The 27,055-nt window shown below is 31.2% G+C and overlaps 11 protein-coding genes across 11 annotated transcripts; 5 read left to right on the top strand and 6 right to left on the bottom strand.

The window, feature by feature from the left end:
* Window positions 1-518: 518 nt before the first annotated feature.
* Window positions 519-2,936, bottom strand: cubi_03674 (uncharacterized protein; the record flags this gene model as incomplete). The annotated part of the gene is made up of 1 exon (XM_029020688.1): window positions 519-2,936. One exon carries the CDS (start codon window positions 2,934-2,936, stop codon window positions 519-521), a length of 2,418 nt encoding a protein of 805 aa, XP_028874185.1.
* A 673-nt stretch (window positions 2,937-3,609) lies between these two features.
* On the bottom strand, window positions 3,610-5,556 carry cubi_03673 (uncharacterized protein; the record flags this gene model as incomplete). Its single annotated transcript, XM_029020687.1, has 1 exon — window positions 3,610-5,556. The coding sequence occupies one exon, from the start codon at window positions 5,554-5,556 to the stop codon at window positions 3,610-3,612; it is 1,947 nt and encodes a 648-aa protein (XP_028874184.1).
* A 597-nt stretch (window positions 5,557-6,153) lies between these two features.
* On the bottom strand, window positions 6,154-8,838 carry cubi_03672 (uncharacterized protein; the record flags this gene model as incomplete). The annotated part of the gene is made up of 2 exons (XM_029020686.1): window positions 6,154-7,683; window positions 7,738-8,838. 2 exons carry the CDS (start codon window positions 8,836-8,838, stop codon window positions 6,154-6,156), a joined length of 2,631 nt encoding a protein of 876 aa, XP_028874183.1.
* A 645-nt stretch (window positions 8,839-9,483) lies between these two features.
* On the bottom strand, window positions 9,484-10,695 carry cubi_03671 (cell differentiation protein RCD1; the record flags this gene model as incomplete). The annotated part of the gene is made up of 1 exon (XM_029020685.1): window positions 9,484-10,695. The coding sequence occupies one exon, from the start codon at window positions 10,693-10,695 to the stop codon at window positions 9,484-9,486; it is 1,212 nt and encodes a 403-aa protein (XP_028874182.1).
* Window positions 10,696-12,155: 1,460 nt separating this feature from the next.
* Window positions 12,156-14,072, top strand: cubi_03670 (uncharacterized protein; the record flags this gene model as incomplete). Its single annotated transcript, XM_029020684.1, has 1 exon — window positions 12,156-14,072. The coding sequence occupies one exon, from the start codon at window positions 12,156-12,158 to the stop codon at window positions 14,070-14,072; it is 1,917 nt and encodes a 638-aa protein (XP_028874181.1).
* Window positions 14,073-14,620: 548 nt separating this feature from the next.
* Window positions 14,621-16,345, top strand: cubi_03669 (uncharacterized protein; the record flags this gene model as incomplete). Its single annotated transcript, XM_029020683.1, has 1 exon — window positions 14,621-16,345. One exon carries the CDS (start codon window positions 14,621-14,623, stop codon window positions 16,343-16,345), a length of 1,725 nt encoding a protein of 574 aa, XP_028874180.1.
* Window positions 16,346-17,445: 1,100 nt separating this feature from the next.
* Window positions 17,446-18,090, top strand: cubi_03668 (translation initiation factor IF-2 betam beta subunit; the record flags this gene model as incomplete). Its single annotated transcript, XM_029020682.1, has 1 exon — window positions 17,446-18,090. The coding sequence occupies one exon, from the start codon at window positions 17,446-17,448 to the stop codon at window positions 18,088-18,090; it is 645 nt and encodes a 214-aa protein (XP_028874179.1).
* A 370-nt stretch (window positions 18,091-18,460) lies between these two features.
* Window positions 18,461-21,607, bottom strand: cubi_03667 (WD40 repeat and RING finger domain-containing protein; the record flags this gene model as incomplete). The annotated part of the gene is made up of 1 exon (XM_029020681.1): window positions 18,461-21,607. The coding sequence occupies one exon, from the start codon at window positions 21,605-21,607 to the stop codon at window positions 18,461-18,463; it is 3,147 nt and encodes a 1,048-aa protein (XP_028874178.1).
* Window positions 21,608-22,324: 717 nt separating this feature from the next.
* On the top strand, window positions 22,325-23,950 carry cubi_03666 (uncharacterized protein; the record flags this gene model as incomplete). The annotated part of the gene is made up of 1 exon (XM_029020680.1): window positions 22,325-23,950. One exon carries the CDS (start codon window positions 22,325-22,327, stop codon window positions 23,948-23,950), a length of 1,626 nt encoding a protein of 541 aa, XP_028874177.1.
* Window positions 23,951-24,148: 198 nt separating this feature from the next.
* cubi_03665 (transcription elongation factor TFIIS) lies at window positions 24,149-25,150 on the bottom strand (the record flags this gene model as incomplete). The annotated part of the gene is made up of 1 exon (XM_029020679.1): window positions 24,149-25,150. The coding sequence occupies one exon, from the start codon at window positions 25,148-25,150 to the stop codon at window positions 24,149-24,151; it is 1,002 nt and encodes a 333-aa protein (XP_028874176.1).
* Window positions 25,151-26,447: 1,297 nt separating this feature from the next.
* On the top strand, window positions 26,448-26,981 carry cubi_03664 (uncharacterized protein; the record flags this gene model as incomplete). The annotated part of the gene is made up of 1 exon (XM_029020678.1): window positions 26,448-26,981. The coding sequence occupies one exon, from the start codon at window positions 26,448-26,450 to the stop codon at window positions 26,979-26,981; it is 534 nt and encodes a 177-aa protein (XP_028874175.1).
* Between the last annotated feature and the right edge of the window lie 74 nt (window positions 26,982-27,055).

Here is a 27,055-nt window from a genome sequence, read left to right as displayed (position 1 = left end):
TTTTTATTATTAAAATAATTTCTTATTTTTCTCAAATAATTATTATATTAGTATTTTTTATAGTAAATACTTGTAGATCTGGCAACTAATGCCAGCTTCAAGCCACCAATCTTAAAACACTTTAAATAAGCCAATCTTTCGGATCTAATTTATAATGTAAGTTCAATATAAATTATCTTCTCTCCCTTAGCTTTTCCCTCGTTTTTATATATATAATTTTTTTCAAATAAAAAAAAAGAAAGAGAAACAAGCCCTTTAGTTTATCTCAATTTTCTACCTATATGGCCTCTATATAATTAAATTATGTAGTTTTGGCGCCGCCAGTTTGGCGCCAGTTTGAATAATTAGTAATAAATGCATGTAAATAAAATTAAATTAAAATAAAACATAAAGATGGAGCTAAAAAGTAGTCAGATATTAATTTTTCATTATAATCTCTAGTTTTCTTTTTAGGAATTGCTTTACTTCCGCAATTATTTTTATTTAGTAGACTAAAATAATTGTATTTATAGGAAGGGTTATCTGTTTCTTCTTCTAGCAAGCTCTCTCATGCTTTTTATGGGGATTGATTTTGAGTTTTTTGAAAGTGAAGTCTCAGAATTGACACCTTTTAAGGGACTTGAAGAGGAGGAGCAAGTAGACTGGAGAATTGGGTTTATAGGAGAGGAAGAAGTAGATGGTAAATCAGAGGGGTGTAAGATAAAATCAGGTTTTTCGCCCTTGTTAAAATTCTTATGTGTTGAAAACCTGGATATTCCAATGGATTCTAGAAACCCAGATCGTTTAGTTATTCCATTACTTGCAGGGATAAGAGTATTTGTTAGTAATGGAGAATTTGAAGAGGGCATGTTTGTGTAAAATGGAGAGACTGTGGATGCTGCTGTCATTACAGCAGGGTCCCAGAATAGGTTTGCTCTGGGATCTTGCAATCCTGAGCCATGAATTGTCCAGCCTTCCATCTTTAATCTTAGTTTCTCTTGAATTTCTTTAAAAGTATCTTCTGTTAAAGTTCCAAATTTCGCATTGAATAGTTTTTTTGGATTCATTATGTTCTTACCATTATCCCTATATGATTCATCAGCTATTATGGGATTAATTACTTTTCCTACTGCATCTGAAAACCTAGCATACTCTGCTGCTGGGTTATACTCTGTTCCAGGTTGTTTATTGGAATTCCTATCTGAATTAGAATTTAAAAAGTTGTAATTGAAACCTGTATTCCTAGAAAGAGGTAACCAACTGCTAGTTGAATACATTGTATCCCTATAATTTGAAAGCTGCCTATTGCTAGTATTTGTGTATTGGCTAGGCATACCTAATCCTGTGCAGTCCAGCCTAAATCTGCTTCTTCCTGATTCTGTAGATGTCATTTTGTTTCCACTTTTCTTGTTTTTTCTATCTAGTTTTTCTTTATCCTCTTTTTTCTTTTCCCAGTCTTCAAATTCCTTTAATAACTCTATATCAGTTTCTTCTCTTTCTATTTCCCACTCACTATGGCTTTTGGAGTCTTTCTCAAATTTGTTTCTCAACTTTCTAACACTATTACTACTATCTTCATTATAAGAATCACATCTTTTATTTATATTTCCCTCGTTAAATTTGGTATATCTTTTGGAGTAAGTAGTTTCAGTTGTATTAGTATTTCCACTACTACAGTCATTTAAACAAGAATCACTCTCAGTTAGATTCTTATTCAAGCTAAACTTGTTACTTTTATTTGTTTTTCTGTCAATAAATACCTTACTATCTTTTTGGTTGTCTAATTCATGTTCATTCTCAGAATCTAAATCATTTAAATTCGACTTATATTTAGAACTTACTAACTTTTCTTCCTTATGATGTTCAATTAATCCCCATCCATCTATACTAAGCATAGGGTACTTACCATTGGTTCCCCTGATTCTTTTAGTGTCTATAATTAACCTGGTGGCTCCTCCAGAAAACTTCTCAGAAATAGTTGGTTCTGGCTCTGGTTCTGGTTCCGGTTCTGGTTCTGGTTTTGACTCCTCTTGATGTGTATTGATAAAAGTTTGTGCAACTTCTTTGGTTTCTCTTTCAAGATTACTATGGCAATGGCAATCCTTTACTATATAGTATTTATTTTCTGTAAGTCTATCTTTTGAACCAACTTTTAAATTTGAGTTCTTTCTGTTTCTTAATTTAATTCTTGCATTCCTTTCAGCTTCTTCTAGAATTCGATACCCTTGTTCATTTATATATTTGTCACAACTTTTGTATTCAGTAGCAGACTCCTTAATACTTCCTAAAGCTATCCCAGTCTTATCCACTGCTTCTCTACTAATGCTGTTATTTTCTTCATATTGAAAAGTAGTTTGTGGCCAAGCTAGCTCATTATAATTTAACTGTGTATATATTCCAGTCATATATGGATATTTAATTCTCAAAGGAGTTAAACCATAGTCTATATTATTAATTTCTTGTTTTTTCAGAGAAATCTGGTCCACTACATTTACTATCTTTGATAAACAGAACAACTTATTTTGAATTGAAGAAGAAATCTTGTCTACAATATCTAACAACATATTATTATCACCTACACTCTCTCCTATTCTCTCAATATTTCTTTTTTGTTCAGTTAATCTTTGTACTTGGCTATTTTGTACATCTATGGAATCTTTAATATTTATCTTAGTCTCCATACATACTGATATAATACTAGAAATCTCACTGATTATACTAAGTAACTCTTTAGTTTGAAAACCTTGGTTATCTTGATTTTTATATTTCAATAAAGTATATTTATTGTGAAGAAAATCATATAATTCCATAATACAAAGCTTAAGCTGTATTTCAGAATCACCATAGACTGACTCTTCAGATTCTGGGTAAGCTAAATAACTACAACATCTTAGATCAGGGTCTTTTTGAAATACTGATTCAATATCACCATTGTATTGGAGAGTTAAATAATCCATTTTAAATGTTCTTCATATATTATTAAATAGATTGAAATATTTTCCTAGATGCCTTTTTCTTTTGTAAAATTGAGAAATCTCGTTCAAATAATATTTAAATTGTAGTTATTGACCCTATTACTTTTTAAACCTTATTTACTCTAATCTCTATTACTCTAAACTTTGGAAAATATAATTTTTTTTGAAATTCGATTTGATTCCGTACTTTTAGTTAAAAATCAAATTTCTGTTCTGATATTTTGTTTATTATTTGTATGATCTCACATTATTACTGTCAGGACTGGACCCCAAATATTACATGCTTGGCGCCGGCGCCATAATTTTTCAAGACTTATTTTTGCATGAATCTTGAACAGAAATAATTAAATAGATAAAAAGGACGGAAAATAGAATGAGAAGTATTTAAATTAGATAATAGATTAAATTAAAGCTAAGATAAATTTAAAAACAGAGTAAACATTTTAAACAAATTTCACATTAGTATTTTTTTCATAAACGAGTTAGATTTGTAACTTAATTTAAAAAAAACGAATTCTGTCTACCATCGTATTATTCTGGTAAATATTAAAAGATTTCATGTAATTTAAAAAATAAATTAGCAACATTGTGTTAGCCTTAGTTATGGCCATTAAATTTTTCATCTATTTTAATTTTTGCTTGCAAATTAACCGAATTAACTTATTTTAGGAGGAGGCGCCTTCTTTGGTGGTGGTGGTGCTTTTTTAGAAGGAGGTGAGCCCTTGGGAAGCCCATCAGAGTTTGAGGGAGGAGCAGAAGGTTCCTTCGGTGGTGGGGGTCCCTTTGGTGGTGGAGGTCCCTTTGGAGGTGGAGATTCTTTTGGTGGTGGAAGTTCTTTTGGGGGTGGAGGTCCCTTTGGTGGTGGAGGTCCCTTTGGTGGTGGAGGTCCCTTTGGTGGTGGAGGTTCTTTTGGAAGTGGAAGTTCTTTTGGGGGTGGAGACTCCTTTGGTGGTGAAGGTTCTTTTGGTGGTGGAGGTCCCTTTGGTGGTGGAGGTCCCTTTGGTGGTGGAGGTCCCTTTGGTGGTGGAGGACCTTTTGATGTAGGAGGACCCTTTGGTGGCCCATCGGAGTCTGAAGGAGGAACTTCTGGAGGGCTATCAGAATTTGAGGGAGGAGCAGGAGGTCCTTTTGGTGGTGGAGGTCCTTTTGGTGGCGGAGGGCCTTTTGGTGTAGGAGGACCTTTTGGTGGAGGAGGACCCTTTGATGTAGGAGGACCCTTTGGTGCAGGAGGACCCTTTGGTGCAGGAGGACCCTTTGGTGCAGGAGGACCCTTTGTTGTAGGAGGTCCCTTTGATGCAGGAGACTCTTTTGGAAGACTGTCAGGGTCTGAAGGAGCTGTTGGGCCTTTTGGCGCTGGAGGTCCTTTTTTAGCAGGAGGTTGTGGTTCTTTCGGAGTTCCATCAGAACTCGAAGGCTGCGAAGCTGGAAGACCCTTTGAAGCAGCCAAAGAAGTGGTCTCTTTTTCCTCGACTTTACTATCAACAGCAAGCCCATCCTTAGCAGAAGGCTCAGCTTTATTTTTAGGAATATTATCATCCTTATTAGTAGGCTTAGAATTTGGATTTTGGATAGACTCAGAAGAAGTTTTTTGTGAGCCTTCAGTTCTATGAGTACTTTTTGATAAGTTTGTTCCATTTACTTTTTTCTCATTTTGACTCTCACTAGGCTTACTAGAAGATTGTTTATCTATGTTTTTCCAAGAGTTCTCAAGATACTTATTAATTTCTGTCTGCACTACAGGACATTTTGTCCATGATTCAATTTCTTCTGCAACACCACGAATATTATCTCTAACAAATGAGAATCTTTTTTGCTTCCTACTTCTCTTATCTTCACCAATAATACTTGGTAGGTCTCCATCAAGTAATGAAGAAGATATATTCCAAGCAGCAACAGCATCTCCAAGAGTATGAGGTGGCTCTTTCCTACTCTGAGATTCCAAATTATGTGCTGATTTATTACCCCTTCTTACATTATACCTTTTACTCTTTTCAATAATATCTAGCCAAGTTATTGGAATACCTCTCTCGTTCACTAACCTTGGAGGTTGTTTTTGCTTTACATATGGTATTGGTTTTGAAACATCTATTTCTGGCCATGGATCATTAAAGAAATAACGTGGGTATTTCTTGTAAACTGCTTCTGCTTGCTTTAAATCTCTTGGGTATTTCATATTTTTACCAAATCTATAACGTGATAAACGTGTATAAGGACGATATGGGACCCCAAAAAAAAACTCAAAGTCTTTTGCATATTGTTTTTCAAAAGCATCCTCACGAGATATATACTCTACTTCTTTTCCTTTTCTTCTACTTTTATATTCATACATTGTTTCCTCAATTATTCTTTTTGAACCAATTTGATTTTCTTCCTCCACTTCTGAATCATATTTCTTATATAATTCATTGTCATATATGCATTTCACTTTTGCTCCCATTCCCAAATCTTCTTCTTTATCTGAAGAATTTTCAGAATAGTCTGAAGACTCATCATCTGTTAATAAAGAAAATGGTTTTTTACCTCTAATACCAAATGGGTATAAATAAGGACCTTTTGGAGTTCCTTTAATCTCATGTTTTAAGGCTAATTCCATTAAATTCATTTTTGTTGCATTAATCACTACTTAATTCATATATTTTAATTTTTTCAATTTCACTCTTTCATTCTTAGATTTATTTTTCTTTTTTTTACTTTATAGTTTATTTATTGATAACAATATTAAAATACTTATCTCCAAAAAATTCGAATTTACTTATTAAAAATATATTTATTTTATTCAAACTTAGCAACACACTATCTTTTATATTCTTTTATTCCCCTCTATTACATGTATGCATGCAAGTCAAATTTTACACTAATTGGCGGGAATTTTTTTTTTTTCTTACGTGTTCTTTATGTAACAACATTACCATCATTTCAAAAAACATGCAACCAAAAATTATTGTTTTTAAAGATTTTCAAAAGTTAAAGGCAACCGTGTGAATTTAAACGATTTTATTTGCAGAAAAGAAATGAACAGATGAGAAGTTAACATCCAATTTTTTTTTGTAGATTGTCTAAAATGAGTGTGCAAGTAAAATGCATGCCACTAATCAAGGTTAGGGGAAGGAGGGAAATGGTAACAAAGTCTTTAAAAAAATAATAAAAGATAAAATACAACTCTAATGTCAATATAATACTTATAACACAAATACCAATACTAATTACCAGGATATCTTTGCAACATATTTGGATTAGACCTTGGAAGGATTTTATTCAAAAAGTCGTTGTAAGAAAGCATAAAGCCTTGTGTCTTATCTTCAATAAGTGAAAGGAAAAATTTGTTCTCTAAAGGATCACCTTGCCTAATGGTATGAAGTTTCATAAATGGTGGTTTTCTTTGTTCACGGATGTTATTGATTAGAATTGCAACTTTTACTCCGAGCTTGTCACCTGTTGATCCAATGACAGTTTCAGCATAATCTGGATGAAGTTGATCAAGAGTTGCAACACCAAATACCTGTTGGATGAAAGCAGTTGGAATTGCTCTTCCAAGCCAAAGATACATAGATTCTCCATCTTCTAAAAGATATGCATCAGCCTGTGTCATTTTTTCTGCTGTCAAATTTAAGGCAGGAGGAAGCACTAGTGATTGATCAGTTTCCTGCTGTTGAAGATTCCAAGAAGAAAGACAAAACATTCTTGGATAAAAGAGTATCATTTGAGACTCTAGTCTAAGACTAGATAGACGTATCCAGTGATAAATTCTGTGATCAGACTGAGCAACTTCTTTGTAATCTCTAAAAGCTGGACATTTAAGTACACCAAGTATATAAAGTGGAAGTTGTTTAGCAGCTTCAATTATTTGATTGGATTGAGGTAAAATTATTTGAGAACAAATTGTCTGAAGATAATTACGACCATCAAGTAATTTGCTTTTGAGACTTAATTCCATTGCATTCTGACAAATTATTGAAACTGTTGCCTGTACATCCATACTAGATACTAAATCTACATAATTCTGAGTTACTGGTAAAGCCATTGTATGAACTCTAATACGTCTTTCACCATCACTATTAGTATGTAAAAGAGCTGCTTGAATGTAAACAAAAGGATCTGGAGCTACTGTCACATTTTCATCCATATCAATAACAATACTAAAAGCTTGGTCTCTATGACAATTTGGAGCAAGAAGAAGATCAACTCCACTAAAATAGAAATTACCATACCAGTTTGATATTTTCCATCCACGACTAACTCTAAATCTGATGCAAGCTTCCCAGGCAGAATTTCTGGTTAGGGTTAAAAATATATCCTCTCTAAGTTTTTGTCCATGAAGATACGAGTTGAACCCAAAAATATATGTAAGATCACCACTAGTTTTTTTTACAATTGGAGAAATTGTGGGTAAATCTACGTTAGCTTGAGAAGTACACATGAATAAATCAACACTAATATATGCTCTAACAAGTGCATGAACAAAATTGCTATATCCATCATTTTCTGGTTTTAATAGTTCAACTTCTCTATCAACATCTTTGGATTCTTTTCCAGAACTTCTCATTTGTTCACGATTCAGTTTTACTGTTTGGTCTCCAACTGTTGGTGCTCCTGATGAAAATAAAAGGACTTTTCCACCAATATGTCTGATTGCCATATAAGCAGCTTTAATTGCTGATCCCATGCAATTCTCTGAAACTCTATTGTTTCTCCATAAATTTGGTAAATTATCTAACAAGTTCACAATTTGCTGTAATTATAAGTTAAATAATTCATTATCTAAGAAATTAATTTAACAACTTACCTCAGTAGAATCAGCAATATTGACCAAAACACCATCAGAAAGTGGTAAAAATAGATCATTCAAATCTGATACAACAAACATATGTGGTTGTGAAAGATTACTATTTAAATCATAAAAATGAATAAATGAATCAAATGTGATAATACCTATCATAGCTCTACCTCCACCTGGAATTTTATCAGATAATATAGCATTTTTTACTGCTGAACAAACTGTCTCAACAAGTCCTGAAGATACTGCTGGCATTGAAACATCCAAAACTATAAAATATACAGGAGGCTGAGGCGGTCTTACCATATATTCTCCAGATGCAATAAATTCAGTACTCCCAACAGAAAGTTCAGGACGTTCAAATCGGTCAGTTCTACGTCCTTGATCATCTAATCCACAATAATAAAATGAAAGAGTTTCGTTAGAATAACCACACATGTTGCATATCCAACGACGCCCTCCTGCTTCCCATCTAACAAATGGATTAATATAAGTTCTGCAGGGCTTACATCTAACTAATACACCACTAGATCCAAAAGAAACTGTTGGTACTTCAGGATATCCAGGAGGAGGACTTGCTAAAGGTTGGAAAACTAGACCAACAGGAATATGGGCTTTCTGTTTAAGACTTGCTGAGCTTGGGACTTTTGAGACAGATGGTCTCACAAAGTATGATGGAGCATTAAGTTGTTGTATTTCGCTCATTGATAGTCCGCCAGTTATTGTTGTATTATTATTTCCAATATCTTTTGAAACTGGATTCGAATTATAATAGCCAGTTTGAGCTTGGCTTTGGCCTTGAGTTTGCTGTCCCATTCCTACTGGAATCATCATACCAGGCCGAATTCTATTTTGACCTTGAATAGTATTATTATCATTGCTTGAGCCATAATATCCTCCGCTCTGTGGATAACCTTGATTTTGGCCAATACTTTGACTCTGATTCTGATGTTGACCTTGCACTCCAAAAGGAGTAGTTTTTGGTACTCCTTCAGACATTCCTTGAAAAGGAGATGACATTACTGTACCTGGGCGTTGTTGGGGAATCTGGCCCTGTGAGTATTGTATTGCCCCCCCGCCTACTGAATTTCCGTATGGATATCCCGACATCAAAATAAAGAGTGTACACCAATTCTATTCAAACCTTCCAACCAATAAGTGCAATAGTAGCGGCAATAAATTAGTGAATTCTTTACCTTTGGATTTTTTTTTTTTTTTTGACTCTTTTTCTTGATCTTTTTCTTTACAATATTATTCCCCCCTTAATGAAGCAATATTAAACATTCTCCCGCCATAAGGCGGGTGAATTCGGGCGCCTTATACAGTTAATAATTATAAAATAAACAGTAAAGATGAGTAATACAAAAAATTATTTGAATTAATTTTACTATGATTATCTGTTCTCTCTTAATAGCTCTGTTCGTGTATGTGTGTGAGTGTACTTGGAATAATGTGTTTTTGAGAAGTTTAAGTAGTTACTTGATAAATGATGTGAATCAAATGTTGTGTTAGGTTCTGATACTAGTATTTGGTGTCAATTCAAAGGGATATTGTTGAAAGAAAAAAACCATTTAAATGAAGAGAATATGGGAAGTGAGATATGAGTTTAGAATAAAAATTTTGGGTTTAGAATTAGGGAGTGGAATTCAAAAAAAAAAAGGTTAGTGCTATAAAAAATATAATAACTTTTGAAAAAAAAATAAAGTAAAAAAGTTCATAATAGTATTCTCTGAACTATAAACCTGTAATAGCTTATCAGCAAATATTTGTATAAAGTTGATGCAGCCATTTAGTAGTAACAGCATCATCATGGAAGATCATTTTAAAGCTTGGTGAAAGAATGATAGAAGGTATTGTTTGTTTTAATGCATCCCTGACTTTGGAATTTTCCGATAATCTAAGATAACAGCGAATAATGTGTTTTAATAGTCTCGGTGAGGGAGCCTCATTATGTTGAGTGATTACATTACCAAGAACTTGGCACACAGTAAAAAATCTCTCAGGAGTAGCACAAATATAAGTAAGGCCAAGATCATCAAGAAGGATTTTTTGTATTATGAATGTTGCAACAGTTTTGCTAAGTTCACTCCCAGTTTCCATTACTCTCAAGCAAAGAGGAATAATTTCAGTTTGTAAAAGAAAGCTCACAACTTCAGGATCGTCAACTTTTACAAGAGCACCAATTACACCGAGTGATGTTAGACGAAGATATTCAAATGGGCGTGATTTAGTTACAGTATTTAAAAAAGGATAAAGGTATAGTGGAATATGAGCTGCAAGAAAATGAGATCTAGTTTCTGAATGGCTTGCAACGCATTGTAATAAGGCCAAACAATTACATGTTCTGTTACTTGCTTGATTAGATAGGTTTGGAGGAGAAAGCAGTGGGTATATAAAAATAATTTCTTGTAAAAGAGCAGTAATACATCCAAAACTATGCCAAAGCAATGGTGCCAAATCCGGGAAGGTTTCACGGTATTTAGAAAGTTTTGATAATGCCATTTCTCTTTTTGAAGAGCAAGTCATATCAACCAAATATTGATAAACTTTTTCTCTTTCTTTTTGAACAATGTTCTCATTTCCCTTCGTTTCAATACCATTGTCTGACAATGATGATGGGATTCCTAGTTCTCCTGAAACAGGAATTTGGCTAGGAACTCCACTAATTCCAAGTTCACCCTGAGAGATTCTTTGTTGCACTTTTGCACCTCCAATAGAAGATGATATAGGTGCTGACAAAGGATTTGAGATAGAACCAGAAGCTGGTGCGGAGTTGGATAGTGCCGAATTAGAAGACGACGCCGAAATAGAAGATGAACCTGATGCTGGAACTGATGAAGAATGTAATGGTAATGAAGAAGAAGAAGAAGAAGAGGAAGAGGATGAAGTTGCTAATGGAACTGTAGATGCAGAGGAAGAACTCACTGTTCCACAACCTGAGCTATTTAGTCCTCCCTGTGGTAACATTTCTTATTAATTTCTAAAGATTGAAATTTTATCTTGGTTAAATTTCTATTAATATACCAGAAAAAAATAAAAGAAAAAATTTCACAATATACTTGTATTCTATGTGAAACTTATTCAACAACTTTTCATTTCTTCAATTAGAAAATCATTCATTTAAGACTTTTCTTTCTTCTATTTTATTAATCTTTTCCTGATTCTATTTCATTTAATTTTTATATGAAATTTGACGGTTTCAGCTGCCGCCAAAACTTTGCCGCCTGACATTTTGTTTGTCTACTTGTGAGTCCCCTCCCCACCAAAGAAATTTCAAAGGTCCAATAAAAAGTGCAAAAATCACTATCGTAGGATTTTTGGATTCTCTAAAGGTACACCTGAGGAAATTTTGAGATATTTTTGCTATTTACTTCAGGTATATTGTATTTATTTTGGCTGTTTTTTCCTTTCTTCTCTTTTCTTTCCTTTTATCTAGAAGTTTTCTTATAAGCTTAAAACCCTCCAAACTGAAGTTTCTTTCACATACCCAGCTCAGTTTGCAATCAATAGATTTAGATATCAGCAGGGCTATACAAACAAAAAATAACTTTTTATTTGATGAAAATGTGAACACATTGATATGCGAAGTTAAGTAAGGAAAGATTTGATAGAATATCTAAGAAAGTATGTAGTATCAATAATAAAAAAAACAATAAAGAAATCTAAATTATTCATTTCTATATATACTATGTAGTACCATCCATGTGTTACAAACATTATTCCCAAAAAGGAAAATAATATTATTTTCATTCTAAAAACCAAATCATAAATAATAATGTAATTACTCTCGGTTTGCTAACAGTTTAACATGTAATTAAAGTAAGATACATATTTATATGCTCTTCTCTCTCAATATCTACATTTTATTATTAAATTTACTACCCACTTCTTTAATTACTTCCCTCCCCACACGCCCTATACTCTCTATTTCAATCACTTTTAAAAGTATTATGGTGTAAACCAATAGCCCGCCAAGAGCCATCAATTTTTCTGCATGTTTTGCATAATACCGGGGTTCTCCCCACATTGTATGCAATAGGCGCCAATTGGTTTGCATTTTTGTTACCAGTTAGTGCGAAAAGAAGATATTTCAAAAATACTAAATTACTAAAATATGCATAATTTGGAACTTCTACAAATATTTTCTCTTTTTACATGAGAGAATTAAGATATATTCGTAACGAGAACAAGTTTTTATAGACTAATCATTTGGAAACTTGTTTTATTATTAATGAATTAATCATATTAATCATAATTTGTTAATATTATCATTATTTCCCCCTAGGTTCAGCCCTGAAACTACTCACTCATTCATCCATTCTTTGTTATTAAGTTTCAAATTAATATAAAGTAACAATAAAGGATTCAACAGATTTTTAAATTAAATAACTGAATATAATAAATAAATAGAATTTATCATATCAGAGATGGTCACTAATATGGCTTCATCATCCAATTATCGTTTATCAAGCTCTCTTTCTCCAATTAGAAACAAAATTACAGATGATTTTCAAGAATGTGATCCTATGATTAAAAGTACTAATTTTCAACCTATACCAAAATATAATCACAATTGTTTTGAAAATAGCAATACTGTTAATGTTAGTATTCAAGATGAAGCTCAAATTATTAAAATTAAATCATCGGAAAAACATGATTTCCTGATTTATGATAAAAACTTATTCAGATTCAAAGTTTTTGTGGTTATATTGTTATATATGTCAAGATCAATTATAGAAACAAGAAATATTCATAGGAATTTGGATGATAATAGTCAGAAATTTCTCAAGAGTTTATATGATATTATATTTTTTGCCTGTATCTTTACCTTTACATATATATCTGGGAAGTCGTTCACAATTTCCATTCTTACTTTAAAGAAAACTAAAGAGTCAAAAGATTCACAAGACATTTTTGACAAAGGATTTTCCAGATTTATTAATATTTTTACTCATCCAAGTTTTTTACCTATCAAAATAGTGGTTTACAAATCAATAACAAAGTATTTTTTACCTGGATTTGTTATGTTATACTTTATTCAGCCTTTTTCATACTATATTTCAGCAGTACATCCAATTTGGGTAGAAAGGATTACCTTATCTCCAATTAACTTTTTCTTAGACTCATTGGATAGAGTTATTTATAAAACTGCTTTGGATAATGTATCTAAAAAGATTTCATACTTTCCCCAAGTATTAATTTACCTATCATTCATACGTATAATATGTTTTCCTATTACTGAGCTCACCAAGTATATAATAGAGTGTTCTTTTGGAGAGATAAAGAATTCAACAAAACAAAATGACTCTGGAGAGCATTATAGTAATATTAACATAAGCTCAAAAACTTGTAGAAAGTATTCCTCTATTTTGGATATCTCTAACTCATATAGTATAGGGAAGTATCAGAAATACCTAAATAACCCATTAATAACAAATAAACTAAGGTATCAAGCAACTGAAATTAATGATGGTAAAAACCAAACAAAATATTACTTTTATGAAAGAGAATTTTCTTTAATTTCTTTAATTGGAAAAGCTACAATTTCTATTTTGGTTATTATAATGTTGTATTACTATAACCTTAGAGAATTTTCAATGCTTGTTTTCATCCCAGTAGCTCTTCCAATTATTACATTCTCCTTAGCTGGGCATTTGTCTTCAATTACAAAAGTCAAAATTTCCTTGGCTTTAACTTATATCCTCCTACTCTTCCTTTTAATTCCGTTAAAAGATTATTCAATAATTTGGAAACTTTGTTTAATATTCTTGCTTGGTGTTACAGACGTACAACTATCATTTATGAGAAGCCAATATAATAATTACTCTGGTGAAAGTAAATCAACAAGCATAAGCATTATCCATCCAATATTTAAACATATTTCTTTATTGGTATTTTCAGTAACTACAATATATTTATCATTTTTTATCTCGGAAAGCAAATACTTTGAAAATCTATCATTATATCTAAATTCATTAAAAGAGGTATCCTTACTATTTCTGATTATTACTATTACATCCCACCCTTTGTTCAGATCAGAATTATATGTTGTTGATAACTCATATGGAATAAAACAAATAAAAAGTGAGAATCAGAATCTTTTTGTTTTGATTTTCGTCCATTCAATTGTAATCCGCGTTGTCTCATTCTTTTTTGAATCCAAAACTAATATTAAGCTACCAATATACATAAACATATTAAGTATTACATTAATTTCATTATTTTTAACAGAATTACTATACTATACAATACTGCTGTTCAATCATTGTTGTTCGTATTTGAAATCGTATTTTATATCAGGAAGCAAAGTTAAAGACTCAAATTCTTACCAATTGTTAGTGTAAGGTACTCTAAGAGGTTAGCATGATTATATGGAAGAAGTCTAAAGTAAAAAGGGGAAGATCAAATTGGAATAAAGAAGACCGAAGAAGAAATGTGGGGAGGAGTGAAGGTTAAGAAGTTAAAGAGGAACTAGTTTGTTTTATATTTCGCGAGTTTGAAATTCTGACATCATTATTTAATATGGGTGGCAAAATTGTGCGCAAATTCTGTTTGCATATAATATTTACACACAATGAGGATGTTAGCGCTTGATGACAAATGTCTATCCATATAAAAAAGGCAATTAAAAGATGCAAAGTTCAAATAAATTATATTGGCAAAGGAGGAACTCTTATATTTATTTAAATATATTTTTGTAGCCTTTAATGTTTTTTTATTGAAATTTTGCAATGAGCTCAGACTTTACATGCATGTAAATTTATAAGTATTTTTTGAAATACCGGTGCCACGTAAGAGGGAAAAGAAAAAAATAGGAGGTTTGGCGCCTAAAGAATTTAGGTAGTATAATTTTTTAAGAGGAAAGAGTTCGTTCGTCAAATTTGACTTTTTGATGGAGAGTCGGGTAAATTCCCAAGAAAGAGTTGCCAATGAGATGAAGAAAACGAACCAAGCTCGCCTTCACTACTTGGATTGGCTAAAAACACTAGCAGTTTGGCTAGTAGTTTTTGTTCATGTAATTTATTACTTGAACCTGCTAAATATTGGAATAACAAGAAGTGAGAAGGAAATTGTCAGAAGAATGATCGTATTTTTTTCAGAGTTTGGAATGCCTATTTTCTTCTATGTATCAGGGAGAGCAAGTTTCCTTTCGAGCACACCCAATTTTCGAATATTATTGAGAAAAAAAATTCTACGCTTATTATTGCCTTTAACTTCTGGGTATTTCATTTTATTACCAATTACACATTACGTGGCAAATGGTAGAAGGCCATGTACTTACACCTTGGATGGAGCCCCTGCAAACTTCCACGTACATTATTTTATGTACATTAAGGATTTTACATGCCATGGATTTGAATGGCTTTGGTTTTTGGCTTTACTGATTGTCATTTCTGTGGTTATGTTTCCCTTTATAAAGGTTATGAAAGATCAGAACAAAGGCGAAAATATTTTATATATAATTTCTTGTGGATTAATTGCTGCAATTTTTGGTCCTCTTATAATATATAGTTATGATTTCCATCCATTAGCACTCTTTGGACTTTCGTTTCCACTAATGATTATGTTAGTTTCATCTCTGGTTATGAAATCAGTTAGAAGCAGAAAATCAGGTTTAAACATTGCTTTAATATATCTTACAGCTATATCATTCATACTGGGAAGTTTATTTTTAGCCTTTTATAGCAATGTTGATTATAAATCCAATACTTCAGGTTTCAATTCTAATGATTATAAGCCAGTTTTTCCTGAAAAAGGTTTTCTTAGAGTCATTGATGACAGGAGGATGATGTTGGCCATTATATTTTACATATCATTCTATGCTGTTGGATTCATTGATCAGTTACTAAGCTATTATTGTTCCTCTAATAAGCCAGTTATTCCTGAAAATCAAGCTTTAATTGGAAGTTGTGATATTCAGAATTCCGAAGAATGTCCTAACCTAAACATATCCATACCTAATTCTAGTCAGGAAAACCAGCCTGCTTTGCAGAGTTGTAAAGACTTCAGGCTTAATATCAATAAGGATCATCCAAATATAGAAAATATAAACAAACCGAATGATTATACCTATTCTTCCAACGATAAGATTCACAGTATTATTAATAACATGCCCGGAATGTTCAAGCCGACTCTTGTATTTGTTTCTTTGGTATTGTACTCAATTAGTTTTTCATTGGGAAATCATGGTATAGGATATATGTGGGCATTTCCAATGTATAGAATACCAAGTAGCTCACTATTTTATGTTGCAGGAGCCTGGATTATCGTTTTCGTATTGGACTCAATTTGCCATTCACTACTCAATCATATCTTTATTCCAAGCTTATACTTCCATTTTACAGCGTCATCAATTATAATATACATTATACATATGCTTTGGCTTGAACTAACTATGTCTTATGTAATCATTCCACTCCAAATACCATATATGCAATCAATTTTCCTTACTTTTACTATTACAACATTATTAAGCGCATTAACATACTTTTTAGCAATCAAGGTTAAATTTATCGGATTTATTGTTGGACTTACGACCACCTTTACTTCCAAATCCAATAGTAAAGTAAGCAAGAACCAGAGATCTGAAAAAAAGGCTCAGCAAATATGTGTTTAAGCTATATTGGATTTCAGTTTCTGTTATTCTACGTAGTGAAGTATTAAATCAAAGCATTCAAATTTCATCTCAAATGTTTTTAAATCAAACAATTTAAATAAAAAATAAATGGAAAAACAGTGAAATCATCGAATAGTGAATCGAAGGAGATGGGAGAAGATGATATATATGTATTATACTGGAACCATTCTTCGTTTCAATCTTTTGGTGTATTGTTCAGATATTTTTTAAATATATTGTGAATCTACATAATTAGTTACTTAAAACACTTATTATAATCGTCTAATTAGTAATTTATTTTAATTTATTGTCAAATTATGCAATCTTACTAAAACTAGGCACGTCCACATGCATGCAAAAGCGATTTGACTCGGTTTTTAAGAGAGGCGGGTAAAAAAGTGGAGAACACCGGCATCGATCCGATCACCTCTCGCATGCTAAGCGAGCGCTCTACCATCTGAGCTAGTTCCCCTCGTCTGTAGGTGGGTGTCATTTTAAAATGATATTATAATGGATAAGAAAAAGTATTTATGGGGACAACTTTAAATTTTTAAGAAAATGAATACGACTTACTCATGTAGCTGACTTAGGATAATAAAAATAGCATTAGTTATTACTCACGAGAGTTTTCGAATAGAATTTAAAAACTTTGCAAATTAATTAAAAATCGTTACTTTACTAATATACAAACATATACTATAGAGAATAAAATTTTTATTAATTAATAAATAACGTGTATACTGTTCGGAGGTAAATATATATATTAATTTAGATTGAATCAAATTTTTTTCATAGGTAACACAGGGAAATCTGTGAAGGAAATACTACTTAGGTTGGATTACTGTATTATATGCATACAATGGTTTCTTTAACAAACACAAGCTTATCTTTAAAGATTCAGGAAGAAATACTGATGAAAATTTACTATATAAATGATCTCAATGGATCATTTCCCATTTAATGATATAAAAATAACTTAGTTTTGGCGGGAAACACGGACTTATGTCTTAAATAATATATTAAACGAAAGAAAAGAATTATTAAAAGTTCAATAATCTAGCGAGTAGTTTAATTAGTTAAAGTGGAGAGAGAGTAGGAAAATGTCAGAGAAAGAATTAATTGAAGGAGTGCAGAAGATGGATATTGGTTATGATTTTGGTGAGAAGAAGAAGAAGAAGAAGAGCAAGGAACATAAGACGGGAGTTGCTGAAGTAGAAAGTAGTTATGTTGATGGATCAGGACAATTATTTGTCAAGGGTGCGATTTACCCATATGAAGAACTTCTGGAAAGAGTCAGAAGATTGATTCTTGAACATAACCCAGATTTGTGGGGAGCTAAAAGATATACATTAAAACCACCTCAAGTAGTTAGAGTCGGAAGCAAGAAGGTAGCTTGGATAAATTTCCAGGAAATTTGTAATATAATGCAAAGAAATGCAGACCATGTCTTTCAATTTGTATTGAGTGAGCTGGGAACTGAAGGATCAATTGCTGGTGATGGTCAACTAGTACTTAAGGGCAAATATGGGCCAAAGCATATCGAAGTTTTGCTCAGGAAATACATTATGGAATATGTTGCATGTTCTATGTGTAAATCTCCAAATACCAGACTTGAGAGAGATAATAGAACCCGTCTATATACTATTGTTTGTGCTGCTTGTGGTGCTAATAGAAGCGTTCAAAACATTAAAACTGGTTTCCATGCCGTTTCTAGAGCTGACAGAAAGAAAGCTAAAGCTGCATAATTAAACCAAATATATAGTAAATCGGATAGACTAGATTCATAACAACAGAGAATACTTAGAAAACAAGGTTGAGTTTTGGAAAGGAAAAAGAATAAAAGGAACAACTTTTTTGGAGAAGATCTAGAGGTATTCTTCCAAAACTTGTAACTTCTATTGGAGAATACAATAAATAACTGTCTCAAATTTTTTTCTTTGCAATATCACACTTTGTATATATCTCGAGATGAATATTTAAGTTATTCTATTGGGATTAACTAGTATAATGAAAATATGCTTATTATATAGATGAAAGTTTTTTTTATTCCTGTATTAATTTGGCTATAACTTAATACTCCATAATATAATTCTACTTATTTTTACACTTTAGTTGTTATTTATACTCCTCAGGTACGCATTTGCATTGGCACTCCACCATGGGGCATTTCGTTCTGTCCTCAAACCAGTTTCTAATATGCCTTATATGTCCCCCATGCTTGCATCTTAAACAGCGTGTATAAAGACCAAAAACTGGTTCTAAACAGACACAGCAGCCTTCTGATACTGGATTTGATATTCTAATTGACCCAGATCTTGAAGATAAAGCCAAATCTGAAGCAGAATCTGAAACGGAGGAAATAGAAACCGGCCCTATATTTGGTATTCTTCTTTCTCCTGGTATACCTGGTACTGGTCCTGATTCTGAAGCAAAATTGGGCCCAAATCCTTTTGTTCTTGGCCCCTCCATTATACCCGTCACTTCAGATTGTATTCTCAATCCTGGCCTTAATGAGTGTTTTGATTGACAGCCATTTTCTGTTCTCTTTAAATGATTTGAAAACTTATGAATTGCAACCACCAAGATCCTTGCATCATAGTTATTTTTAATCTCCAAATATAATTTCTTTAATAAATTAATGAGCTTTATTTGGTCAATCTGCTCAAAATCTGATAAACTTGAACAAACTGCATTGAATTTATATCTTAAAGTAGGGAAAAAATCATTTCCCTGGTCAAATTGTAATTGTGCTCTAGATGCATTTATGTAACTTTTTTTCTTAAAATATGAATGAACAACTGTTGGGCATAACATCATACTCAAATTCGAGTTTTTTATATTCTTAGTTGGATCTGTACAAAAATTCTGTAAATCCTTTACGCAATGTCTTCTACTTTGCTTATATAAAACCGTTGTTAGCCAATTTAATAGTATATATGTGTATTTAAAATAATCCCCATATAAAAATTTCTCTTCTGAAATGTATTCTACCTTTCTTAAAATTTCATTAATCTCAAGTAATATCTTTTCATATCTCGCAGCTTTATTTAAATTATGCTCATCATTCACTTTCATGAATATTAAATAACTTCCCTGAGATATAATCAACTTATCTAATGTATGAAATGTATATGAAACCTTTGTCTTTTTATTACGATTCTCACCTAAAATTGCTTGTTGTTCAAACCCTAACCCATACAAATGCTTTCTAGTTGAGGATATTAACTCTAATTGCTGTTCCTTCTTAAAACCATCATTCTGAGTCAATAATCCAAATAATGATTCTGGTAAATTTGAAATAATCCATACCCAATCCACTAATTGCTTTATTACTTGATTATTGTTCACTGTCAATAACTCACTAAATAGTGAAGTCAATAATTCTTTATCTAATTCTATGTCAAAAAATTTACATAATCTTTCTCTTTCTTTACAATTTAATATTATATTGTCCAGATAAACTCTTACCGGTATTATATTTTGCATGCAATTTTCTTCTTTTGCATGCGAATTATTCAATGACGTGTGCTCGTAATTATGTAAAATTTTAAATATTTGTCCACATGAATTAATATTGGTTTCAGATATTTTATTAATGAGATTTGAATAAATTTCTTTGATTCGGAGGATTGTATTATTAGTAATATAATAAGTAGCTTCAATAGTATTTTTCTCCTGTGACGATGTTAGAATTATTGTAAATTCAAAAGAATCTGAAACTAAATTAAAATTTGTATTATCTTCCATTACAAACTTTCCTCTTAATGTTGGATGTCTTGAAAGTTTTGCTATTATCCTATCATTTGACTCTATAGAAATTGAAATTAGATTATTTGCCATTTGTTGATTTTGTTTCACCTTTTCATGAATCATATTCAAGTCTCTGTAAAACCAATTAGTAAAAAACGTTTGAATAGTCAAATTTGATATTTTGGCCTCTTCATCTTTAGAGGTAGTGTTTTCATTGGTTATTGAAGCCAAGGAAGTCACATAGAAATTATAATGCATTAATTCATCTTCTTTTTCAAAATAACTACTTTTAGAATGATTGTGTCCTTTTAATCCACCAAATAGTGTTAATTCATTATTTTCACTTAAAAAAATTCTCTTAACTGGACCATTATATCTCATTTTAAGCCTTCTAAGACCAAAATCATCATTATCTTTGATCTCACTGTAGTAAAACCTTCCACTTTTATCATTAATAATTAAATTGTTTGTTCCTGGCAAAAAATCATAAGCATTTACTTTAATGCATGTTCCATTCTCCCAGCTCAAATCCTGGTTAATCTTTCCAATCTCGGCTTTGGCTTGCTCCTGAAACTTTAAAGTACTTACCTCATCCTCCCCTAAATCCTCATTTTCGTCAACTGAACTTGATGAAAAATTTAGTACTTCAAAATCTGGAGAAACATTTGAATTCTTTAATGATATATATTGCAATCCATTTCCAACTCTTAAATTACTATCACAGTCTAAAATTCCACCATTAAAAATTTTGGAACCTTCCATAACTTTTGGTACATTAATTACGCATAAGAGATCCATCTCGCAAATCAGAATTTTATCTGAAGATAATGGTAGCCATGAAAAATCAATAATACCTTTATCTCCTCTTTTCTCCTCTCTCCTGTTCGAAATATCACTTATCCAACTATTTCTAGGAATTATTCCAATCATCTTAGGCAGTCTAAGGTCATAAATACTTAAAAATTCTCCATTCTCGTGAAGAGCTCCCAATAAATAAGAGTTCAAAAGATTCCATTTAATACTCTTTGTGTTGTAAAATGACATAAGTGATAAGTCTTGATTCTTACTCCTTATATCTAGGACTCTTATTAATGCATCTTCACAGCTTGTTACAAAAGTACCAGTTGAAAAATGAGGACTCCAATCAAAAGAACTAATATTCATCATCTGACTTGAAATGCAATCCAATCCTATGCTTTCCAATGTACCATATAATATTGAATTTCCTTGAATATTTATGAAACTATTATATAACCTTGGATGGGTACCAAACTTAACAATTTCAGAATACATAGAACCAAAATTATCATATCCATCCATAAAAATTGAATTCAAGTTACTACTTGATTCTGATGATTTGTTCAACCCCAAAATCCTTCCTTTGTTCACCTTAATAAATTCGGATCCATCATCTATTCCCTGTGCCCACCTGTCTAAATTATATATGTATACATCTTTCCTACTATATATTCCAAATCTTCCTGACCTATCAACGTCCACTGAATTCAACATACGAACTCCAAGCTTTAAAACTCCTTTAGTTTCAACCTAATCAGTTCAAAATCCTCTCACACATAGATTTCTTCCTTCTTATACAATTTTATTACCACCTATCAAATTCTCTTATTATTTACCCACTTTCTGGTCATTAACTTAATTCCTTCCTTCTCCAACCTTTCACAATTTCTTCGAATACACCGTATAAAAACAATTAATCTCTATCAAAACCTATACTATCACCTTTTTAAACCTTCTATTTCAAAATTACTTGGTATTTTTATTATGACTTTCATTAAATTTTACATTCAATTCGCCTTTAATGGCCCCCCTTATTTTATATTCGCGCATTCTTTTTTAGTCTTCATTTGCCATCTTACGTGTGGCGGGCATTCTGGGCGGGAAATTCCATCTTATTTTTTTTTGCAAGTTTAGAGGATTTTTTTTGAAATGATTAATTGTTGATGACTTTAAGGAAAGAGATAATTCAGCAATTGTAATCATTGAAGAAATTTGAATAGAGCTGGGAAGCTACTCATTAAATAATATCTTGTGAATTTTCTGGCTCTATTTGAGAGCTTGTGAAAATTGCACTGGATAATATATTAATTGAGAAATATATATATTTATGCAGCCATGCAATAGGTCAATATATAGTTTATTGGGAATTTGAGCACTTTCCTTAAGGAAGCTGCAAACTTACCCTAGTTTATTGTTAAGATTATTGTGAATATGAGTGTAATTGATAAAGTCCGAGATTTTGTACTTCCTGGAACTTTTGGAAAAGGAAGAAGAGCCAAATTGACTGGAATTATTGCTTCAATATACCAAATATTAATATATACTTTCGTATTGGCAAATATATGCAATTCTTTCCTGCTATATTTCCGATTTGGTCGTATTAACAGTTTTGTTACAATTTATTCTGAATTAAATGGAATTGAAACACCTTCTTTGATTTATTGTAAAAAAAGGAGTAGATTTGGAAATGATATAAATGCATTTAATGGTACAGTTCTAATGAGAATTCTACATTATAATCGGTATTACTACAGCGACAATAAAAATATCCGAACATGTATTTATGAAGGATCGATGTGTTTATGTATTGATGCTTGGAAACAGTCGTATTACTCCATTAATGATTTAGAAGCAAACAAATCAACAGGAAATGTTAATAATTCTTTGGAACCATCTATTTTTCAAAATCCTAATTCTTACATGAAATTGAATTCTAATCAATTTTCCGTATTTCATCCAGGTGATTTTCCTGTCCCATTATTTATCAGAAATGAAATAGATTATCAAATTAGCACAAGAATGTCCATGAACGATAATGATGTTAAATATAAACCTCATCTAATTAATTGGTGTGGATTAAATATTAGAGAAGATAATAATAAACTGAATTATTCAAAAATTACTAATAATTTTGAGAATCATTCTTCACATAATAACAATATTTTAAATTCAGTTAAAAATCATACTTCTCATAATATTGAAGTGAGCCAAAACATTTTTTGTGAGCATAAGGATATGGTGGAATTATTATTCATTTCTGAAGATAAATTTGAAGGAGGTGTTGTTGGATTTTATACGTCTAAGAATCAATTTTCTTCAGAACCTATGTGGGTAAAAACCAGTTTTCCTGGAATAATATTTGCTTTTCTTCAACTTGAGAAAAACTGGATCATTGATTTTCTTCTTCTTAAACGTTTATTATATCACAGAATGAATCCATTTTATACTATTTATAAGTATTTTTCAAATTCGAATAAAAATGATTTATCCCCATCAGATATAGATGATGAAAATGATAATGAGCTCAATATTGATTATGGTTTTCAGAAAAAAGATAAGTCATACCTTATTACAGAATCCCAACAGATTATTGCTGATATTGCCCAATTTCATGGTAAAGTACTTCCAAATGATTGGTCACAATGGCTAAATGTACACCAACAAATTTCAAGAATTAATGGTACGAATGATGATAAAATGAATGGAGACAAAAATTTTGATGAATATATTTTTAATAACCAGACGTTAAAAATGATTGATGAATTATCAAATTTAACCAATGAATCTTCTGGACTTTTGAAATCAAATTATTCAACCCTTTGGGTTAGATCTGAATATCAAATATTTGTCACCCCTAATACGGTCAGAGTTGCAAATAAGCACTTCCTTCTTAAAACCTTTGGACTTATAATGTCAATCATTTTCTCTCTGAATTATCTCAACCTGTTCCACTCTGTATTCCCTTATTACCGAGGAGAAGTACCCAAATTAACCGTTTCACCTTTAACGAAGTTTCTATCATGCAATCTTTTAAATTCCTATCATGATAAGCAGTAGTCGATTAATAGAATTGATTCCTTATAGAAAAATTTGTAATTATATTTATTAATATAAAATATTATCATATTCCTTTTGTTTCTCTTTTTTTCCGGCATCTAATTCTTAATTATTATCTTAGTTTACGGCAAGATAAAGCCATTTTTATGGTATTCTTAAGTTGCAAATAATCATATATATTTAAATTACAAGAATAAATTAAAACTTCCAACGATTTCCACAATTCAAACAACGTACAAATGTTGTCATAGGTTCGTCGGCTGATCTTGTTTGCATCTGATAATATGTTGTTTTATTAGTCTTGCATTTTCCGCAGGTAAATTGTCCCTCCTTTTGTATCAAATTTCTTAAGTCCCAATCTGACTGGCAAGCTTCCAAACTCTCCTGTTTATGTTTTTCTCTTTCTTTCTGCTTTGCATCTGATGCCATTTCTCTGCTTTGCATTCTAGCAATTTCCTCTGGTGTAATCTTACCAACATATAACTTAGAATTTAATTCTGGATTTTTTAAATCACTCAAATTCCATTTGATCGTTTTAAGCTGTAAATTGTAATCACGAACCGAATTTTCACCTTTGACTATATATTCACGATGTAGTACAGATTCAATTTCTGCAGCAATTTCACAAACTTGTGATTCTTTCATTAATTTTGCTTGAGAATATGGTACCCCTGTAACCATTGCTTTCCATAGAAAATTCCTTGCTTTGTCTCTCATCACATCCCCTGTTAAAGGACCTATGTACTCTTTATGTAAACTACCTTCTTCCTCAATTCTCTCTTTGAATTCGCTCTTGACTTGAGACTGATTGTCTACATTTTCTTCAGTTGAATTTTCTTCGTCGGATTTTCTCAGCTTTTTAGTTGTAGATGATTTATCTTGATCATTTAATTTCTCATCCTTATTAGAAGTTTGCTGGGTGTTTGTTGCTAATGCTTCTTTCCATTTTCGAATCAATTCATCAGCCTTTGTGACTATTGCAATATTGTTTACTTCACAAAACCCTTTTTTAACTGCAGTCATCACTACTCCTATCTTGGTTTGTTTTAATATTTCCCGATTAATATTAACAGAATCAAGTTTTTCCAGAATTTTCATTACTTCACCATAAGTAGATTCTAACTCCTTCTTTAAAATTAACTTCTCTAAATTCTCCTTGATTAATTTAATGTTTAGAATAGTATCTTTCGAATCACTCATATTTACTAAAAATAACAATAATAAACCAATCAATAAAAATTTTAAATATATAGCAAAATATATACTTATTAATGTGTTTTTAGCTTCTTAATCAATTTCCTAGTAATATTTCTCTTTAAATCAGTTCAATCTCAGACTTCTTAATAAGCTTGAAACAACCAGATTTCATTAGTAAACTTCACTCTTACTCCCATCAAAGTTAAATTTTACTTTCATATAATGTAGGAGATTATTTCCTTTCTTTCTATTTCCAAGGGAATTTTTTCTATTTTTTCCTGATTATTAGCTTTGAATTAAATTATCAATTAGTTAATTGAAGTTACCGCCATGTCTGGCATCTTTATTATTTACATGAAAAATTAACCTTAGAAACATATGGTAATTAATTTATTCTTGAATAGAACTTAATTTACTTAAGTTCCATGTAACTAAACCAAGAATGTTTTCATGAAGATGCTTTTGTAACCCTTTCTTTCCATTCTTAACAATTTATTGTTTTTTGATTGTGATTTAATTCATACTATTTGTGTAATTGAGCATTAAAATTTAAATGATTTATGAATTTCATTGTAATTATACAAAAGATAATGAACTGTTCCGTCAAATCTAAGATATTTTTATCTTAATTTTTCTTGTATTCTTATGATCATTTCTGTTTCAAAGTTATTATTTACAACAAAGTAATCATAAATATTATTCCCATATTTCTTTTACCAGAAATTAATTTAGTTTATTACTTTAAAAATATTTTTTTCCCTAATATTTTCCCACACAAATCCACTTTTTTATCCATTAATTTTATAAAATTCTTCTATTATTATATTTTTTATTGTTTTTGTCACTATTGCATGTGTATGCATGTGGACAAAAATATTAATAATAAAAATCTGTGCATACCGGTATAGAAGAACTGTCAAAATTTGTGTATTAATGCAAATTTGCATGCATGTATGCAAATTGTCCACATAAAAAAATAATAATAATAAAAATTTGATTATTAAAATTGAATTGCAAGTAAAGCCACTGGCAATTGCATGCATGGGAAAATCAATAAAAACTGGATGACAGAAAGAAATTATTCAGTTAATAAACATTATTAAAAAATTAAATTTGTACGAGTGTACAGAATAATTGAATTAATTCCAGGCTGATAATATAGTTAATTAAGCTTCTAAAGGAAGACTATTACTAGTTACCAGAATCAAGAAATACAGTAATATATATATATATATACAATATATATATATTAAAAATATCTACTAGACAATATTAATAGTTTATATAATTTTAAAAAAAAATGTCTTACGCAGAAACTTTAAAGACCCAAAGTGAGTCTCTTTTATCTTCAGCCCAACAAGGAATCGACAAGGCTCGTGAGTATGCAGATTATGAAAAAGCTTCCGGATTTTTGTTTCCACATCCATTAGGAAAAGTTGGACCACTTCCTTTAAGAAGAGTGGTTACAATTATTTCATCAATTACTTTGGCTTTCTCAATTTTCCAGATCTTCACTGCAATGAGTTTCCCAGGGCTTGTTGTGGCAATTGCAAGATTCGGAGTTGGGGTTGTTGGTCTCATTGCAGCTTATCAGAAACAAGAATCAACATCTAAGATTTTTGCTTATGCTCAAGCTTTATTATTAACTATCAGTTCATTGTTGCTTGTTTCGGCAATATTCTTTGCAGTCATCAGAATCGGGTTCTCAGTATTTTCATTTGTAGTTTTAATTATTTCCATCGTTACTGTTGGATTCGACTACTTTGCTGCTTGGGTTGCAAGTTCTTACTATGAAGCTTTGAGAAGAGGTGTAAGTGTTGAATCACAAGCATAAGAAGAACATTAAAAGTTGTCCCTATACATACTTATATGATGTTAATTATTAACAACTTCAAATCACGTCTCATT

This window comes from Cryptosporidium ubiquitum (genome assembly GCF_001865345.1).
Source record: "Cryptosporidium ubiquitum isolate 39726 chromosome Unknown contig_25, whole genome shotgun sequence".
NCBI classification, from domain to species: domain Eukaryota; phylum Apicomplexa; class Conoidasida; order Eucoccidiorida; family Cryptosporidiidae; genus Cryptosporidium; species Cryptosporidium ubiquitum.
The sequence above is the reverse complement of the archived record's forward strand: the minus strand, read 5'-3'. Positions and strand labels throughout refer to the sequence as shown.